Raw genomic sequence first — 19664 nt, 5'->3', positions numbered from 1 at the left:
GAAGGGATCCGAAAAGATTGGAATCACAAGTCAATTATAAACCTCCTTGTCCAATTTTGGTAACATGGACGGAACGGCAGGCTTATCACTGCAAGCTTGTGGATCGTTGGTTAGTTGCAACACAGCAAAAATACAATTATTACCCAATGATGAAAGGGACTGTCCAGTCAAGGTTGTATGAAAATATCTACTTTATTATTATCACAACAGGCAGTTCTAGCTCACTACAAAATACAACCCACCCTGAAAAGGAATACAGAGGACAGTTTCAAGAGGGAAAAGGGATGCACTCTGGATACTGACAGGAGGGTAGTCGGTAAAGTAATTAAATTAAATATTTCAAGAATGCTTGGTTTCAGCACAAAGGGAGCAGTGGGTCGTAAAATGTCACTAGGGGCCTTCAGAGAAGGACCAGGCAGACAGCACCACAATGTACCTTGTGCTTGTAGACGTTCTTGGTGATTGACAGGGTCGAGTTGGTTTCAGGGCACTTTGCAGCTTCTGCAACAGAGTTCAAGACAAGAGACAACTGCGGGTATCAGGCAGCAGGCAGTTCCCCGAGCGAGGTTGGACGGATGACTGCAGGCTGGACTACACAGCGGCTCAGGGTCGGGAATCTTTGTCTCAGTGCTGGTTGGCCGGTGTGAGGCACTGATCGAGGCGGCTCGGACAGCGTAAGCGACTGCGGCACGACAGTCAGCGGTGTAGCCAGTTGCAGCTCGAGGGGCTGACTAGCTCGAAAATGTCCCTAATGTGGATACCGGTTAATGCTTGTCGGTGCACTCCTCCTAGCTTCTTCGCTGGGCTTGTGGCGTCCTTTAAGCCCAAAGCTGAGGAGAGTGTTGCAGGCAATGGCCTTGTCCTTCTTTCGGTTCAGAGACTCTCTGGCACTTCCCGCCTAGGAAGCTTGCTTGCAGAGCCTAGCAGAGCACGCTGTGTGCTGGATGGGTACTGGATCTAGAGAAGCTCTAGGGTCTTCTGGATTCAGTATCTCCATCTGTTCCCTGCTAGATGTTTAGGGGAGAGATCTTGCCCTTCCTTCACTGGCGGAAGATGAGAGGCAGACTGCACCTTCCAGCCATGGTCCAAATTAGTTCTTCTTGGTACTCCTTGTGAAGTCTTCAGATGATCTCTCCAAAAGAGAGTCTCAAAACCTCTTTTAAAGCTAAATGGGCCCCAGTGATTGGTGCAGGCTATGCCTACCTTAATGAACCAATCCTGGGTCCCCAACAATCTTCTGTTATGCGTGAGATCATAACCAGAGTGCTTTGCAACAGGAAAGGTAAAGAGGTGAAAACACGTACTACTAAGTCCCAGCCATCTTCCTTTCTGTTGTGGATCAAAGGGTCTCTTGGGTTAATTGAGCTTGTTGTGGTTCCAGATTAAAGTGGCAGGTCTCCCGTGAAGTTGTGGCGGGAACAGACTTTCGGTCTCCATCAAATCACAGACACCTACCCTCTGAATGGGGGTCCTCCTGCTTTGGTTGCCTACTGTAAACACATGTACCAGAGATGGCACTTCACTGCCCTTGATACTGCGGACGGGAGCTGATTTCAGGTTGACACAGATGCATATCAAAAATGTGTTGGGGTATCCTGCCCTTTGTTAGCTCTGCGACCAGGCATCTCGCAGGCGTGCTTCAATTAACTCTCATCAGTATGCACTGCGACCAGCAGGACTGACAATGTGCAGTGTGGATCCATGGAGCCTTTGATAATTAATTAGGCTGGCCATGGCCAGAGGGAGGTTTTGCCCTCCTCCTTCTGAGATGCTTTGATGTACTCCTGGCTGTCACATTACAACTAAATAGCACAGGGGGCAGTGCCTGTAGGCTGTGTACACCCAAATTACACAGATCTATGTGTTTGTTGTGCAGTGAGCATAGGAAAATGTGTGCAGGTTAGCTCCACACATTTTCCGAGCTTGATGTCCCATCACTCAATTTCTTTAAAAAATAGCAAAAAAAGCCCAGGTGAGAGCCCACCCGCCGAGCGGATGGTCGAATTCCTCACACCCTGCCGGTACCAACTCAGTGTCACCTGTAATTGCGCTATCTCGTAAGCGCTGGATTGGCTTTGTTTATTTCAATAAACTGCTTGGAACATAAAGCTGATTCCCAAGCAGTCAAAAAGCCGAGCTTGGCAGTGATCTGTGAATTGCAGTAGGTTCAGTCGTCTTTGCAGGTAATGGGAAGGGTGTATTTGTGTGGCTGTACACACGGATATGTCCCCTAAGAGGTGCAAATGGTGGGTGAAGGGAAGGCTACATAATGCTGCAAGCTGAGGGGGGAAATGACACACTAATGGTGGCCATTTAAATGTATATTCTTTCACTGCGTTTTCTTCAGTCTTGCTAGAACTTTTGTAAACCACAGCTTTGTGGGGTGGAGCGGAAAACAGGAAGGATCAAGGTATGTGGTTTGGATGTGGGGGTTGACTGAGTTTGGGGGAGTGGAGTGAGCAAAAAAAGGGGTGGGACAGAACAGAGGGCAGGGCAGAGGGAACGTTGATCCACTTTTTTTGGTGTTTATACTTCGACCAATGAGGTTACAGAATTAAAAAACACTTCAAGGAGCACCCTGTCCACACCAGGTAACACCAAGGCTAATATTACCCCTATGGCCACCCTTTGCAGCCCTCCCCATTGCAGTTACATGTTCCCAACCATGTTAGCTATTCCATGGTACTTCAAATGGCATGCTGGTATTAATACATATTTTTTGTAAGGACCGTCATCCGCCCCCCACCCCATTGTGCCTCCATCTTTAACTTTCTGACGTACAGCGTTCTGAAACAAGGTTCACTCTCAATAAATACCAAAATGACTACATTCAAAAACCACACTAAGGAAACCCTTCACATTAGCGGGCAGAAAGAGTGGAACACACCCTGTGGCTGCTTGCACAGCACTACCAGGGGAAGAATTAGGCCGGAACAAGATGGAGCTAAGCTCTGGCAAAAACTCTCTTGCAGGAGCACCGTTTCGTGTAGATATGAGGCCAAAACCCACCCAAGTTGAGGTAACTCTCTGCCCTCGACTGCCGTGACTCGCCCGAACGAGGTGTCTTGAGCAGTGCACATTTTCACAGACTGCCTCTGAAAGTCGTCCTTACTTTGCTCAACAGCCTAAACTAATCTCTAAAGCTGTATGTATGTCTGATGCTTTGCACACATTTTGCTGTCAGGGTGACTTTTCCAACAGAGGAAATGGGCACCATACCAAGGCCCATATTCATGGAATTATTTTGCGTGTAAAACGGGGATTTGCGTGCCATTCTGCCCACGAATCCACATCCGTCAAACACAGATTTGCGGGCAGAATGGCACGCCAATCCCCATTTTACACGCAAACCATTCCATGAATCGGGGCCCAAGGGTGTATTGCGTGCTAAGAAGGAATACACGTTTGAATTACTAGCACAGACATGTTTGATAAATAGGTGGTCATTCTTATGTTCACAAAATGCACTTTGTTTTTATGCAAAGCAGCCAGCATCCCATATTCAGGGCACGTACATCATTCGACAATCAGCTCTGCCCTTCCACCAACCCTAGGGTGAACAGACGTCCCGGTTTTGCTGGGACTGTACCAGTACTTGGTGCTCTGCCCCCCTTTCTCAAGATTATGTTTCCATTGGAAACTGCAGTGGTCCCGGTTTTTTGGTAGTAGGTCTTCATAGCTGGTAGCCAGGAATGCACAATCTCGCACAGAAGAAATGCTACATTTTACACCTTAAGATAGTGTTCGTTTGAGATAAATCAATTAGAATATGTGTTTATTTGAACAGTAACACTTAAACCCCCTTCTTGTCCAAACGCTACTGAAGTGTAGCGCCTTGACAGCCTCTTTCACGAGTTAGCGCTACTTTTGTTAGTTTCCCTGTCCCGGTTTTTTTCCTTTTTAAATCTGGTCACCCTAACCAACCACCAGTCCCGCCCACACCACCGACAATATTCTGCCACCGAGGGGCAAAGGGGGTTTGGAGCAGAGGGTCCGAGTTCCCCCATTACATTTTGTCCAATTCCAGCACTGAACACTACACCGCCACGTGCAGCCCTTTATCCAGTCATTGCAAAGCACAGACGTCGAAACTACATTAAAGAAATGCACACATTTGTACGTGAGTGGGGCGGGGAGGAGGAATCACGCTTTAGGTTTTCAGCCCAAGACAGGTTTTATAGACATGTATACACTTATTCCACCACAATTGAGGCTTATCAGTGCACCTGGTAAACATTTGACAGTAATCAACCTTTGAAGGGTGGCCACCTGCAAACAAACTCAATAGTGTGGAGCGCTAAATTACAAACACCAAATACGGGCAAAACTCTCGATTTAAAGGAGAGCGTGTGGTTTGAGCATATCTACCCAGCAAAGACATCTACACAAATGGAATTTCGGCAAGGAGTAACGCGGGAACATGGTGGCAAGCACGCGTCACAGACGAAGGTCATTTTTTAGCGCACATTGGAAGAGTTATGGCTCAAAATTAAGACACTGGTATGCGGCACAAATTCAGGGCTTGGACTTTTGACAGAGAGGGACACCTTCTGGCCAATATGGAAACTGCAACTCCACGACTGGCTCATCTGCCCATCCAGCTAGCTTCCTGTGCAGGGGAGTTCGCAGGGAGGAAGGAGAAGCCAGCAGGGACAGCCCCCACCCCCAAAGCCCATTCCAGGAGATGCAGTACTTTTCGCCTTCTGCTTCCCTCATGTGTTGATTTTGTCCAGGAGATGCAGTACTTTCCGCGTGCTGCTTCCCTCATGTGTTGATTTGTCCAGGAGATACAGCACTTTCCGCTTCCCTCATGTGTTGATTTTGTCCAGGAGATGCAGTACTTTCCGCTTCCCTCATGTGTTGATTTGTCCAGGAGATGCAGCACTTTCCGCTTCCCTCATGTGCTGATTTTGGGAGATGCAGCACTTTCTGCTTCCCTCATGTGTTGATTTTGGGAGATGCAGTACTTTCTGCGTGCTGCTTCCCTCATGTGTGGATTTTGTCCAGGAGATGCAGCACTTTCCGCTTCCCTCATGTGTTGATTTTGTCCAGGAGATGCAGTACTTTCTGCGTGCTGCTTCCCTCATGTGTGGACTTTGTCCAGGAGATGCAGCACTTTCCGATTGCCTCATGTGTTGATTTTGTCCAGGAGATGCAGTACTTTCTGCGTGCTGCTTCCCTCATGTGTTGATTTGTCCAGGAGATGCAGCACTTTCCGCTTCCCTCATGTGTTGATTTGTCCAGGAGATGCAGCACTTTCCGCTTCCCTCATGTGTTGATTTTGTCCAGGAGATCCAGCACTTTCCGCTTCCCCCATGTGTTGATTTTGTCCAGGAGATGCAGCACTTTCCGCTTCCCTCATGTGTTGATTTGTCCAGGAGATGCAGTACTTTCCGCTTCCCTCATGTGTTGATTTGTCCAGGAGATGCAGCACTTTTCCGCTTCCCTCATGTGTTGATTTTGTCCAGGAGATGCAGTACTTTCCGCTTCCCTCATGTGTTGATTTTGTCCAGGAGATGCAGTACTTTCCGCTTGCTGCTTCGTTCATGTGTTGATTTTGTCCAAGAGATGCAGTACTTTTCGCCTTCTGCTTCCCTCGTGTTGATTTTGTCCAGGAGATGCAGCACTTTCCGCTTGCAGCTTCCCTCATATGTGGATTTTTGTCCAGGAGATGCAGTACTTTCCGCTTGCTGCTTCGTTCATGTGTTGATTTTGTCCAAGAGATGCAGTACTTTTCGCCTTCTGCTTCCCTCGTGTTGATTTTGTCCAGGAGATGCAGCACTTTCCGCGTGCTTCTTCCCTCATGTGTGGATTTTGTCCAGGAGATGCAGCACTTTCCGCTTGCCTCATGTGTTGATTTTGTCCAGGAGATGCAGTACTTTCTGCGTGCTGCTTCCCTCGTGTGTTGATTTGTCCAGGAGATGCAGCACTTTCCGCTTCCCTCATGTGTTGATTTGTCCAGGAGATGCAGCACTTTCCGCTTCCCTCATGTGTTGATTTTGTCCAGGAGATCCAGCACTTTCCGCTTCCCCCATGTGTTGATTTTGTCCAGGAGATGCAGCACTTTCCGCTTCCCTCATGTGTTGATTTGTCCAGGAGATGCAGTACTTTCCGCTTCCCTCATGTGTTGATTTTGTCCAGGAGATGCAGTACTTTCCGCTTCCCTCATGTGTTGATTTGTCCAGGAGATGCAGCACTTTTCCGCTTCCCTCATGTGTTGATTTTGTCCAGGAGATGCAGTACTTTCCGCTTCCCTCATGTGTTGATTTTGTCCAGGAGATGCAGTACTTTCCGCTTGCTGCTTCGTTCATGTGTTGATTTTGTCCAAGAGATGCAGTACTTTTCGCCTTCTGCTTCCCTCGTGTTGATTTTGTCCAGGAGATGCAGCACTTTCCGCTTGCAGCTTCCCTCATATGTGGATTTTTGTCCAGGAGATGCAGTACTTTCCGCTTGCTGCTTCGTTCATGTGTTGATTTTGTCCAGGAGATGCAGTACTTTTCGCCTTCTGCTTCCCTCGTGTTGATTTTGTCCAGGAGATGCAGCACTTTCCGCTTGCTGCTTCCCTCATGTGTGGATTTTGTCCAGGAGATGCAGCACTTTCCGCTTGCTGCTTCCCTCGTGCTGATTTTGTCCAGGAGATGCAGCACTTTCAGCTTGCTGCTTCGTTCATGTGTGGATTTTGTCCAGGAGATGCAGTACTTTCCGCTTCCCTAATGTGTTGATTTCTTTCAACGCTGTAGTTCTACCCGGTGCTGGGAATGGATTTTATTTACCGGTGGATCCAACCAATTTGTGAAGGGTGAGTGGGAGGGAATAGCCCAGTGTCTTATAATGTTGTCAGCAAAGTATAGAATGTGCACACTTAAACTTAAAAAAATGTACTTCAGTATTTCCTGTAAAGTGCAATATTAAGAAGGGATGTCAGAGGGGTCTTGCAGGGAAGTGTCTCGCCCCTGAACCTAGCGACCAAGGTTCAAACCCTGGCCCGCGGTATAGTTAGAAAACCAACGCACTGCAGCATTCTAAAATAAATGTAGAGTGCTCATGGATTTCCCCGGGTTGGGGAGACCGTTTGTGCCGGATCCGGGGGGATCCACCCCAATGCCAGCACTGCTTCTACTGTGATCATCAGACTGGAGAGCACGACACAATTCACTAGAGTGAAAATGCACATGTTAACAGCTAGGATGACCAGATGTCCCGGTTTTGCCGGGACAGACCCGGAACTAGGTCCTATGTCCCCCATCCCAAGGGTGTTTTTAATTTAAACACCACATCCCAGTTTTTGCGAAAGGGAAAGTCCCTGTCCCAGTTTTTTGGATTAAAGGGAATGTTGCCAGTATTAAATGATCGAATATTGATGGTGGGCAACAATTACAAAGCAAGAAAACGTCAGAATAATTAGCATTTTACATTCCATTTCTCTGACACACCAGGCTGGGATTGATCACCCAACCTTTCAGCAGCCACCATACACATTACCAGCTTGAGCCACACAGACTGACTGGGAAACCAAACAGATTGGAAAGCATGTAATATTAATCAAAGCAAACGCTTCTTTGTTAATGAGATGTTTACATTAAAAATCAAAACCCCATGGTTTATTTTCAGGATAGCAGTTCAGTCCTGGAAAAAGGACGTGCACATAGGGGAATAAGGGGGGCAGGAGGGTCTGCCAGGGTAGTCCTTTTATGTTTGTGGCCGTCCCGTTTTTTTATTTTTATTTTGCAAATCTGGTCACCCTATAACAGCTGACCGCAGCCTTACAACCTGGGACCTCACGTGTTTACATGAGGGGTCTCTTCAAATGAGCAGGTTAGAACCCAAAGGTATGTTCTGTTTCATAATCTTCCCAAATCTATTTGCCGCAAGTTTCTCCCTTGCTTTTGGCATTCCACTTTTTAGATGAACAGATGCATTTCACATGTTTTAATCCTCCTCTTTTGCTGCATTGCCTTTGGCAGAGATGTATTCCGTTGTGCCAATTGCTACTCTAAAAAAGAGCCATCCTAGTTTGCCCAACATGTTTCGGTATCCTCTTATATACTGTCAGGTTCAGAAAATACAAGCAAGGGATAGGGTACAACCTATGATGGGTGGGGACTTTCCCTAGGGGAGGGGTCACCGAAAGAAATGCTGTACCTTGTACCCAAGTTAAACAATCAACGGTAACACCAATTATTTCCTCCCAATGCACAATAAATATTCGGGTTTGGAGCCTTGGCAAGTTTGCTTGATATGACGATCACTATTCGTGTCCAACTGTTGGAGGCACAGGTGAATCTTTTGGAAACAGCAGATCTAGATTTACCAGAAATGTGTGCTCCTGCGCAGTAAACCCATCACACATTTGGGAGTATAGAAATCAGTGACAGCATTAACAAGTGCAATATAAAAACAAATAGAAGCTTTGGTAAATGCACTCATTTTAACTTTGTTGTGGGAATTGCAAAGAGGGTCTATGAAGAGTAAGGCAATGAGGGTCAGTGAGGAGTGAGGGAAAGAGGGGCAACAATTGGGGTGATGAAAGGAATGGGAAAACATGGAGATAGGTGTAGTGATTAGCAAAGTCAAGAGTAGAGTTTTAATGGTACTGTCTTCAGATGTATAGTCGGGGAGTGCTTACCGGGACATTTTGGCGCAGCGCTTTTGACGTCTCTTGAACGGTCATCCAAAACACTAAACGTAGTGTTTTGGATGACCGTATATTCAAGGAATGCAAGGCCCGCTCAGCAAGTGAAACTGTGCTATCAACTTCATCAGCACTCCACGAGTGCCCTTCACGCGCGCAGGCGCGCAGTCACACACACACACACGCACAATAAAAGACCTCATTCAGAGTTTGGCGGTAATTCTGAATTACCAACAAATAGGTTATTGTTACCGCCACTTGGTCCTCTGGGTTTACCGCAGAATTATAAGTGGTGGTAGGGCAGTGTTAGTCTCCATTTTTGGACTCGCTGGGGTTTTTGGTGGAATTACCGCTGACAGTAATTCTGCCGATGTTTGAAGGAACTTGGGGTTGGTCACCCTAAGTTACCTGGGGGCAACCAGACGTGGACTCCCTGCTCACTGTGCGCAGAGAGGCACAGCTTCACCTCACTGATGAGGCCCAACAAGTCTGAAACACGTGTATGGGGTTGCTGGCGGTACTCTTGTTCAGAGAGGAATTGCCATAGCATTTCGGTGCTGGACTGCCCATGTGGGAGGGACAAAGACTGATATGCAAATGGATATTTCCCATCTGTGAAAGGTACAGTGAGCAAAAAGCGTGTGCTGCAAACTCTCATCTCAGAACAGGTTATCATGCCATGTTCTTTCTGGAGAGGAGCGCCTGCTACCTTTTTTGAATTATAAATAAAGTGGCTGATGGCACTTGAAGACATTATTACATGAGTGTTCAATTAGAGCCACAATGAAGCTAATAACCGTCTGTAGAATGCTTAGAAGTGACATAGAACTCCTAAAAGCACAACGTTTGATGTTACTGCTTGAAAAAGCTTGCTCAAAGAGATCCCAGGAGAGGGGCTTTGGGTGGGGAGATGCAGGTTGTTTGTGGGAATGGCCACAGGAATTAGCATGGGTGGTCACTAGGTGGGCAAAAAGCCAAATACAAATAAGCTTGATGTCCCTCCTCGCATCCCATTTTGGTCCATCTGTACTCTTATGTCAATAGTTTCAGAATATAATTGGGGCTAAAGCACCACCTGAAAAGCCAAAACTAATGAAGTCCTATCTATAAATAAAGGCTGTGGGAATGACAGACATGGTTGAGCGCAAAGATCGTGACTGCCATTAATTCCTTCTGTGAAATGGCACGAATGACAAAACAATACCGGACTTTCAAAGAGTTTCCACAAGTTTTTGTCAATGGCATTTCCTACATTTTGGGGATCAAGGTACACGTTAGCAATGTCACAATAAGTCCATAGGACTGATTGGACTTCGCCGAGTGCTCATGAGTAATCCATGCATTTTTAACCAGAAGTCAAAGTTACTTTTTGAGGCATTGACCAAGTCTACCTCATTGATAATGCAATTCCAATATTAAGAAAAGAAACAAAAAAAACATGTGGGGCAGACTATCGACAGTGCCGGATTGTGTGAAGGCCTCTGCCCAGCCCTATCGGCCTCAGAGCCACCGAGCCGTGATGACACCTCCCACTGGCCTTCTAGCCCACCCCAGTTCTGCCCGAGGACAAGCACTCTATGTCATGCTACACATGTCTTATGCAAACAACAAGGGCGGTCCTGAGAGCCTCTCTGCCAATCATTAGTTTGTTTGTTTGTTTTGTTTATTTATAATGTGCACCAGACCCAATGGCATCAGGGAGCAGGAAAATAAGGATACTTTCAGCTTGGTTACATGTGTACATAGAATGCATAGGCAACAATAGGTACATGAGATAAACAGGCATAAATACAACGTAAATTACATGAATAGTTGGATTCAAAAGTGATCACAGTACAACATAGACAGGGTGTACAGAAGGGACTAACACATAGTAGACAAATCAATAAGCAGAAGGCTGTACGGTGATGGAGAGTATACATGGTCGAAAGAGTGTTTATCCGGATAGTTACTTATCATTTTCTCTTAGACAGTTAGTTATGTTCTGTCTGAATTTGGAAAAGGATTGGTGTTCTCCAATACCGGGAGGTAGGGAGTTCCACAATTGCGCAGCTTTAACTGGGAAGCTATGTCCCCCAATAGTGGAGAGTTTGAAGCGTGGTACTTGGAGGCAATTAGAGTCGGCTGTTCTAGTCGGTCTGAGAGAGGTTTTTCTACAGATTCTATCAGTCTTTGTCCTGCCCTGGGGCAGTCCAGCACCAAAATGCTAGGCAATTCTCCTCTGAACAAGAGTACCAACAGCAACCCCAGACACATGCTTCGGTGTGGTTGTACCTCATCAGTAGGGCAGAGCTGTGCCTCTCTAAGAATAGTGAGCAAGGGGTCCACGTCTGGATTCCCCTAGTAACTTAGGGTGAGACCTAAAGTTACTTAAAATATGCAAATAACAAGGGCGGTCCTGGGAGTCTCTAATTGCCTAGCATTTCGGTGCTGGACTGCCCCAGGGCAGGAAAAAGACTGATATGTTTTGGATATTTCTTCTCTGTGAAAGATAGTGAGCTAAAGACTCTGGGTAAGTCTCTCGTAACCCGGACTAAATGTCTGGCAGAGGGACTCCCAAGATCCCCCTGGTTAATTTACAAATGTTTTATAGCACACCATGCCACCATCATAGTGGTGTCCAAGCACGAGGCTTGTCTGGAAGTTGGCATGTTTCGCCCCCGACCCAGTAGGTACAATAATCAGATGGTGGGCTACTTCCCCGGAGTCGCAAACCATGATTTGGATGAAGACAATGTGTCCAGTAATGGAGCTGGGCAGACCTACCTGCGGTTCATACTTTTCGACTGTCGCCAAATGAGACGAGCTGTCGTATCCCCCGACAGCGTAGAGATTCCCGTCTGCAAAACAAACGCGAAATGCCATGGTTATCCAGGCCCCTCCAGGCATCCGTACAAAGGCGTGTGGGTGACAGGGTCCCCTGGGATAATGCTTACATTCATGAAAGATAGCAATGACCGCCCTTCAACCCACCCTTCCACACACACACACACACCCCTGAAAGTTCTCATGCACCTGCAAAACGCTGATCTGGGACCCAGGGGGCTACATAAACTTGCAGATGGATTTGCAGATCACTCTGGCAATTTTCATAGGCGTATATATGGTGGTTAACCTTAAACCATGGGTGCTTCGATATAACAATGCTAAAAAAAAGGTTAGCAGTCTCGTGGGAGCTCCCATACAGTAAATAATTTGTAAATGGAACAGTGCAAACTTCCAAACGCTAAGGAAAGTAGTGACTGGGGCCCCTTGGAATTGCAGAAGAATCCTTGCACTCCGAGGGAAACCTTACTGGAGTCCCCGAGGGGCTTGTGAATACTCGCATGGGCCCCTTGCATCTTAAATAAATAAATTAGAGGGCAGTTAATGAGGTGTGGGAGCCACCTCAGTTCGCACATGGTGGCATTACACATTGAGGTAGAATATCCCAGGATTCCCAGCGCTCACTTACCTAGCGTTGCCACCCTGACGTATCTCCGGCGGGTGCTCATGGCCGCAATGGAAGTCCAAGTGCCGGTCAGCGGGTCATACCTTTCTGCGCTGCAGGAACGAGTGGGGAAACAGATATATGTTAGTGTACAACTCTGCCCACATGCCCTACCGCGCCTTTTGGCATACAAGCTGGTAGTGTCAGCGTACTTCAGAGACATTTAATTGATGTTTACAGCGCTTTTTTTTAAACCCACAAACTAGCAGCTTTTACTGGCTTTGCGAGCTAAGCCACATGACCTAACGTGTCCACATATATAGCCAGTCCATAGTCTCTGCCAGTCGTGCAGCGCCATTGATATGATAGGTTATTGCGCGGACCCGGGATCGAACCTGTGTGGCTCCGTGTAGTCTTGCTTCCAAGGCGAGCACGTTGCCACTGAGCTTTCCTCCCGAGACAAGGGAGGTAACTGGGTTGAGCTTCAGCACCCCTACCCCCTCAACCCCACCTCCTCCAAAATGGGACTTCCTTCGCGTCAGCCTTTCCTGAAACTGGCGGGGTTAAAGATTTAGTGTGCGCAGAAAAAATTACAAATGCAGTTTGTTATTTGTTTGACATTTATAGTTGCGCACAAAACCTTGAGGCATCTAGGCGCTAGTTGCAGTACAAGTGCAGTGCCACAGTATGCAGGACCAAGCATATCGTTACATCAATGGGAATATGAAAGGTGTACAGAACGGCAAAAGCCTGCCTCATAGTACTTGGTAGGGTGTGGGGGTGGTGTCAGGGACGTCATTTAGGGGTTGCCAGAGGTCGCAACTGCGACCTCTGAGGTCTCCTTTGCGACCTCTAAAAAAAAAAAAAGGGGGGGGTTGAAATGCAAGCTCCTGGGCTGTGGCCAGCACCATGTGGCTCTTTACTTCTGGGGTGGCTGGCTTTCTTGTTCAGGTACCATAAAAAAAAAGAAGAAAAATAAGAACAGGAGTGCCACAAGTCTAACACTTTCAGCACTGACCCTAAATAAGAAAGAATAGGAATACCAAATAATGTGTCTTTCTGGAAGTCTATACCATAATTGCTTAACTCATTAAAGGTTTATTTCAGGCACACTTCAGGGGGTGAGTCACTGATTTAGTCTGTTCTTAAACGCCTCAACTCAGCCTTTCATCCTTCTGAGGTGGATAAATGAGTACCGACACAGGTTGGGTGATATTGGGTGTATATTTTTTCTAGTGCTATATAACACATCATTATCATTTGGCCTTGGACGTCTGCTTTCATTCACAGTAATTTGGTAATATGGGCCTATTCACACTGATCTTAACGATACATATGGCGATCCATTCTTGTATGAAATGTACATCACATTATAGTGATATTGTAACCATATTTTTTGTAGTGTACAATGCTATGTGATGACACTTCTTGTTTTGTCAATGGGTGGAAGGTCGTGTTCCATCGCTTGCCGTGTTATATCCGGGGTTGGGGTCAAATGACATCACTTCCTGTGATGTCATCGGGGGTCAAGGGTCGTGTGATGTCACTGCCGCTACCCCTGGCATTTTGGTGAAATGACGTCCCTGGGTGGGGTTGCCGGTTGGAGGTGGTTACATTGGTGTGCAAGTAGGCACACAAGAACATTTGAGTGAAATGCCCAGTCCGGAAAGGCCAGTGAAACCTTAAAGCAGTTATTTTCAAGAAAGGCATCCATCAACTCTGACTCAGGACTAATCAAATGCACACATCAACATATAACAACGTTGTGTGTTCTTTCACATCCAGGGCAGGGGGGCTGATGTACGCACTTGCATTTTGTTAGGCAGACGAGGGAAGCCGTTCCTGAACCTGGTGGCGTTAATGTTTTTGATGTTTGTGCAGAATAATTTAGTTGCCTAAACACAGTAAAACTTTAAAACTGCTGCTTTCATGAAAGCCTTCCATCGCACCTCTCTGACTATTGAGCTTTAAAATGTACTATGTGATAGTTGGTCCCCACACCAGTCCTTGCGGGCAGAACAGTGGGGGTAGAGCAGTTTGCCCCGCCGAGTGCCCAAGGTGGACCCTCCCATTACCAGTTAGCCCTCCCCAAAATGTAGGTTTCGTTGCGCCCCTGGTCTCTACCAGATCAAGCTGGGGACAGGCTGACAGACTGACCTCAACTGCTCGCCCCGGCAGATGAACTGGCATTTTGTGAAGCTGATAATATTTCCTAAACATGGTTGGTAGGGCTGGGATGGAATCAACCACATGGCAGCAATTGGTCGGAGAGGTGACTGAACACAGACAATGTGATGAACAATTCCCTTTCATTCGACATCCTTTTCAGAGAAATGGGGAGATTTCACAAAAGGACATCTTTCTTTCTGGACTCCTTTCGAGTCTGTGCCTGCAATTTATTTCTCAATTCTAGCCAGCAGCAAGCACTGGCAAAGTCAGCGGATGGGCTGCATCTCCATGAGGACAATTGTACCCACACGCCTTCAAAGGTCAGCAACCCAGGCTCAAGTCATTGCAATGTTCTGGACTGAGATCCTAAGAACTGCTCACATGGATATTCTTAGTAAATGAAAAACTAACAACTAACCAAAGATTAACACTTCTGAAAAATTCTCTTAAAAGTACTTTAAGAAACTCTCATGATGAGCCTTCTGATTTTAAGATGGTGAAACACGTCTAGCAAGTCACGAGTAAATATCATGGCTTAAGAGTCATGAGTAAATATCATGGAATAAACCATATTTGAAATATTAATAAATGTGTAGACTGATTATTTTGGATCTCACCTTGAAGATGAATATAATATAATACAAAAATCACAAATAAGGAGCGGATAGAAACTATTGAAAAAAAAACATATGTATCAGTGTGGCACAAGCAGGATAATACCACTTACAAGAAACCACTCCCTTCTATTTCGACAGTCAAAATAGAGCTATAGATCTCTGCAGACAACTGATCTGTATTTATAAAAATTGGGTTCGCCCAAAAAGAAGGTCCTTTGACTGTAGCCATTACCCAAAAAGTCAACAGTTTGGGCTTTTGTGTAGGCGCTGGATGTGCATTTGCCAGGCGCTTCCATAAGGCCACTACTACCTGATAACAGCCCTAAAATGGTGCGATTACCTGGGCATGCGATAGCAGAGAGACGGGCAAAGGCCCATCCAATACTCAACATAAACCACAACGGTTGGCTTTGCCAGTGCTTTTTTTAACAGGACTTCAGTGTAAGGACACATACTGCATCTTCATAACGTGATAGAAAGCAACCTTGGTTAAAACATTTGTATTACAACAGAGCAGCGTTAGAGCTGCATTTAAGCCATTTACTCCAAGTAGACTGCCATGAAACAACACTGGCAGGCCTTTATAGCACAACGTTTGATGTTCGCGATTGATAACGCCATCACAGAAGGGTGCGTTATGAAGGGAGAGGGGCAGGCAGTGGGTGGGAATGACCACGGGCAGTCAGTGGATGGATAAATAACCAAAAACACCAACAAGCTGTGTACTCCAATGCAATAGTTTTGACTTGTATGTAGTGCCTGAACATCACCTAATAGCCAAAACTAAGAATTATCGAGTCTCTGGCCCCATGGAAAATAAATAATAGTGCTGTTGGACCATTTAGCCTCAGCTGTGTGCCCTTGCGTCTCATCTGTTTTTCCCCTGTGGTTTTGCAGGAAGCCCGATGCAGAGAGACACTTTGCACATTATTCCTTCCAATTCAGATAGATGTGAAAAGCTACATGAGTCGTATCAACACTACAGCTGAGAAGTGCAATTCTCTCAAGGACAGAGGTGCTAACTACTGTCTACCAAATCCTCTATCGACAGGCGTGGGCTCATTAAAAGCATAAAAGACCTAATGTAAGGGAGATTTTTCTTATGCTCCGTTTCTGGTCCCAGATTCATCAACCTCCTTTTACAGAAAATATGTGTTTAGTTCCAGACTCTCAATGAGGTGGAATGGCCAGAGCAGTCAAGGCAACCCTACATAAGGTAGGGGTTTGCTTAAAGGTACAGTAAGTGCTTTTAATTATCGCACAATAAGAGAAGGTTCACATAGACCTCTGAACTTATTCTACAGACGTGCAAGCTATGTTATGCTAATTTATACCGCGCAGCGCTACCATTTGCATGGTCTCCAGCCGCTCACGTGGCTCTGCAAGAAAGTGGGCGGCGTCGGTCAGTGAGGGAAGAGGGATAGGATAGAGGTTGTGCTGTCCTGTCAGTGCTTGCAGAACCATGAGAAACTGGCATCTGTGCGTGTCGGCTTTCTGAGTGTGCTTTGATTGTGTGCACTGCGGTTATTGTGTCCTCGGGGCAACGTCCAGTATGTGGGTTGTTTGTAATTTGTGGCATTTTGTTGGGTGTGGGCTTGCTATCACAAACTCCATTCCTCTTCGACTCCTCTCTCTCCTTCCCACCTCACATTGCCAACCTTGCCAAGCTGGCTCACTTTCATCTTCACCTCCTCAGAGGCATTCTCCCTTTCCTCACCTTCCCCCAGAAACTCAAAGTCTCTAGAGCTCTGGTTCTCTCCAGGCTGGAATACTGTAACAAGCTCTTCCTTCATCTGCCTCTTTCCTCCCTTCGCCCTCTTCAATCCAGAATAGGACTGCAAGACTTATCCTTGGCCTCAAGCTCAGGGATCACATCTCTCCAGCCCTAAAAGCTCTCCAATGGCTCCTGGTGAATGCAAGAATCAAATTCAAGACCTCCTGCATCATCCACGAGGCTTTCTGGAGCCTGGGACCGCACTACATTCAACTTCCTCTCTCTAAATACCACCCTGCTAGAGTCCTTCAATCATCCATCTCTAACTCTCTGCAGGTCAGACGTTTATGAAGGCAAATAGTGTTGGGGGGAGGGGGGTAGATCTTGCTCTTCGGCAGGCGCCTCCCCCTGGAATGGCCTCCCTGCCCCTCTCAGACTTCAGCCGGATCTCCTTAACTTCCGTAAGCTTCTCAAGACCTTACTTTTCTCCTCCTACTTCCCTCTCCCCCTTCCTTCCTAATGCCCCCCGCTGATATGACTGGCTGCCTGGTCCCTTCTGAGCCATACAGGGGCTAGGCCTTCTCTCGACCAGTCTGCCTCAGCACCCTGCCCCACCAGCACTTTCTTGAAGGCACCCTTCCCCGATTAGACTACCAAGTCTGATCTCCCCTCCCCCCTCATCGCACTACCTGTCCCTCTTCCCAACCTCCATCACAGTTGCCCCCCAGGGCTCACCTAGCACTTTCCCAGCCCCTGGGGCCACTTCCCTCCTGCATCTCCTCTACCCCTACCCCTACCCTTACCCTTACCTTCCCCTCACCCTGTCCCTCAAGCCCCCTGCACTTCCACGATCCGAATGTCCCAAGGCCTAGTAGGATCGTTTATTGTTTTTATCCTTCTCCGTTATCCTTCCCCCTTAGTCTTATGGCGCCTGGAAACGCTTTATGCTGTACAGGGGCCATACAAATGTTGAATAAATAAAAATAAAATTCCTACCCCAAATTACCCATCTTGTCTGCACAAATCTTTCATGTGCATTTAACCTTTTTCAACCATTGCCGTTCCCTCCCTTGCACTTTTTTTATTCTCTCAGACAGAGGTCTGCATATACAAAGGGCACAAAAGGGCATTCTCCAGACAAGTCTTGGCTCTGTTAGAGCACTGTAGTGGCGACTGGTGCAGTTTAAACAAACCTCTAACATAACAAAGTTGTGCATAGGGAACAAGCACATGACATACCATGAAGGAACACAGTAAGTGAGGAATTCGACCATTCGCACGGTGGGTGTACACTCAACTTGGCTTTTTACATTTTTTTAATGATATTGAACGCTGGTAGATTAACCTCTGGAAAATGTGTGGAGCTCATCAGCACACAGTTTCCTATGCTCACCGCAGGACATACACATAGACCCGTGTACTCTGGGTGGACACAGCCTACAGGGGCAAAACACTCCTCCTGCCCTGGCCCGCCTGATTAACTATCGAAGATCCATGAATCCACCCTTTCAGTTTGTTTACTCTCTGCAGATGGTGGCAGCAATTAACATTATTAACTGGGGCCTGGCTGCAGAGGCCAAAACAAAGGATACAGGAAACCCCAACACCCCTTTCATATGTACTGTGTAAACCTGAAACTAGCTCCCGCCATAAAGTATCAATAACAGTGAGTGGTCAAGTCTGGCACTATGTGTTTACAGTGGGCAACCCCCACAGGGGTACCCATTCAGAAGGTACAATAATGTGGTTTGCAGGAGACAGACTGTTTGTTCTCGCCACAGCTTCAAGGGAGACCTGCCGCTTTAATCAGGAACCACAGAGAGCTCAATTAACCACAGAGACCCTTTGATCCACAACAGACAGGAAGGTGGGTGGGACTTAGTATTACATGTTTTCACCCCTTTAACCTTTGTGTTGCAAAGCACTCCGGTTATGACCTCAGGCATACAGGAGATTGTTGGTGGGGACCCAAGATTGGTTCATTAAGGTAGGCTAAGCCCACACCAGTCAATGTGGCCCATTTGGCTTTAAAGGAGGGCTAAGACATCATCTCAAGACTTCGCTAGGAGTAACAAGAGAAGAACTCATTTGTACTGGCTGAAGGTACAGTCTGCTTTACAGTTTTCTGCCAGTGAAAGAAGGGCGGGATTTCCAAGAAGGAAGCAAGATCCCTCCCCTAAACATCTCCCCGGGAACAGAGGGAGATACTGAATCCAGAGGATCCTCTAGCAACTCCAGAACTGGTACCCAGCCAGAACACAGAGTGCCCTGCTAGGCTCTGCAAGCAAGCTTCCTCGATGGGAAGTGTCAGAGAGTCTCTGAACCGAAAGAAGGACCAGGCCGTTGCCCGCAACGCTCTCTTCAGCTTTGGGCCGTCCGTCTTAAAGGACGGCACAAGCCCAGCAAAAACAAGGAGGTTTATAATTGACTTGTCATTCCAATCTGTTCGGATCCCCTCTGGTGTACTCGAGGTGTGGAGCTGATTTATGGTTTAGAAACAGATATTCATCCCTGCACCAATTGTGCCCCGGAAGCTGATTCGTAACAGCTAGGGCTTTCTTAAAAAAAGAAGATCTCTCCTCACTGGGCAGCCGATCTATCTAGCATTTATAGACTTTCACATGTATAGATTGAACATTATTAGGACTAAAACTTCAACTATGGAATTGCTCTCCTTGCCTAACAGCAATTACTAGAAATCTGCACAGTTAGACGTCCATGCAAGTGCGGCTCAATCGATCAGGCCAACTCTTACAACTAATTTCTACCCATAGGGGACTAAAGCAGGGGTTCAGGGGTGCATTATGGCCCCTGCCTTGTTTTACCTTTTCTTAGCTGATATGGGGAATGAGTTGGGCTGGGCACGAGCCTTTCCGTCAAAGTTTTCGAACTGCCTGATCCAATGTCCGATTTATGCAGATGATCTGGTCCTTATGGACCAGACACCAGTGGGCCTGCAGCAACAGCGATCTAAACTAGAGGTGTATGCCAAAGCAAATGGTTTCAAAGACATTTGATTTTTCAATGTTCACTTTGAAACCAAGGCGAAATATGAGCACAGAAGATGTTCTATAAGTGGCTCCTGCATGCTGTGCCCATGGG

At 46.8% G+C, this 19664-nt stretch overlaps 1 protein-coding gene across 3 annotated transcripts in view; it reads right to left on the bottom strand.

Annotated features, from left to right (window-relative positions):
* Positions 1 to 19664, bottom strand: part of KLHL17 (kelch like family member 17) — a 443767-nt gene that overhangs the window by 10126 nt on the left and 413977 nt on the right. For all 3 annotated transcript variants that reach the window (XM_069610061.1, XM_069610062.1, XM_069610063.1), the window contains exons 9-10: positions 12087 to 12175; positions 11399 to 11472 (exon numbers count right to left, since the gene is read on the bottom strand). In XM_069610061.1, coding sequence (XP_069466162.1) covers positions 11399 to 11472; positions 12087 to 12175 — 163 coding nt within the window. The remainder of the gene's footprint in view (positions 1 to 11398; positions 11473 to 12086; positions 12176 to 19664) is intronic.

The sequence above is a fragment of the Ambystoma mexicanum genome, chromosome 8, assembly GCF_040938575.1.
Source record: "Ambystoma mexicanum isolate Mex_15411 chromosome 8, UKY_AmexF1_1, whole genome shotgun sequence".
Lineage (NCBI taxonomy): Eukaryota > Metazoa > Chordata > Amphibia > Caudata > Ambystomatidae > Ambystoma > Ambystoma mexicanum.
The sequence above is the reverse complement of the archived record's forward strand: the minus strand, read 5'-3'. Positions and strand labels throughout refer to the sequence as shown.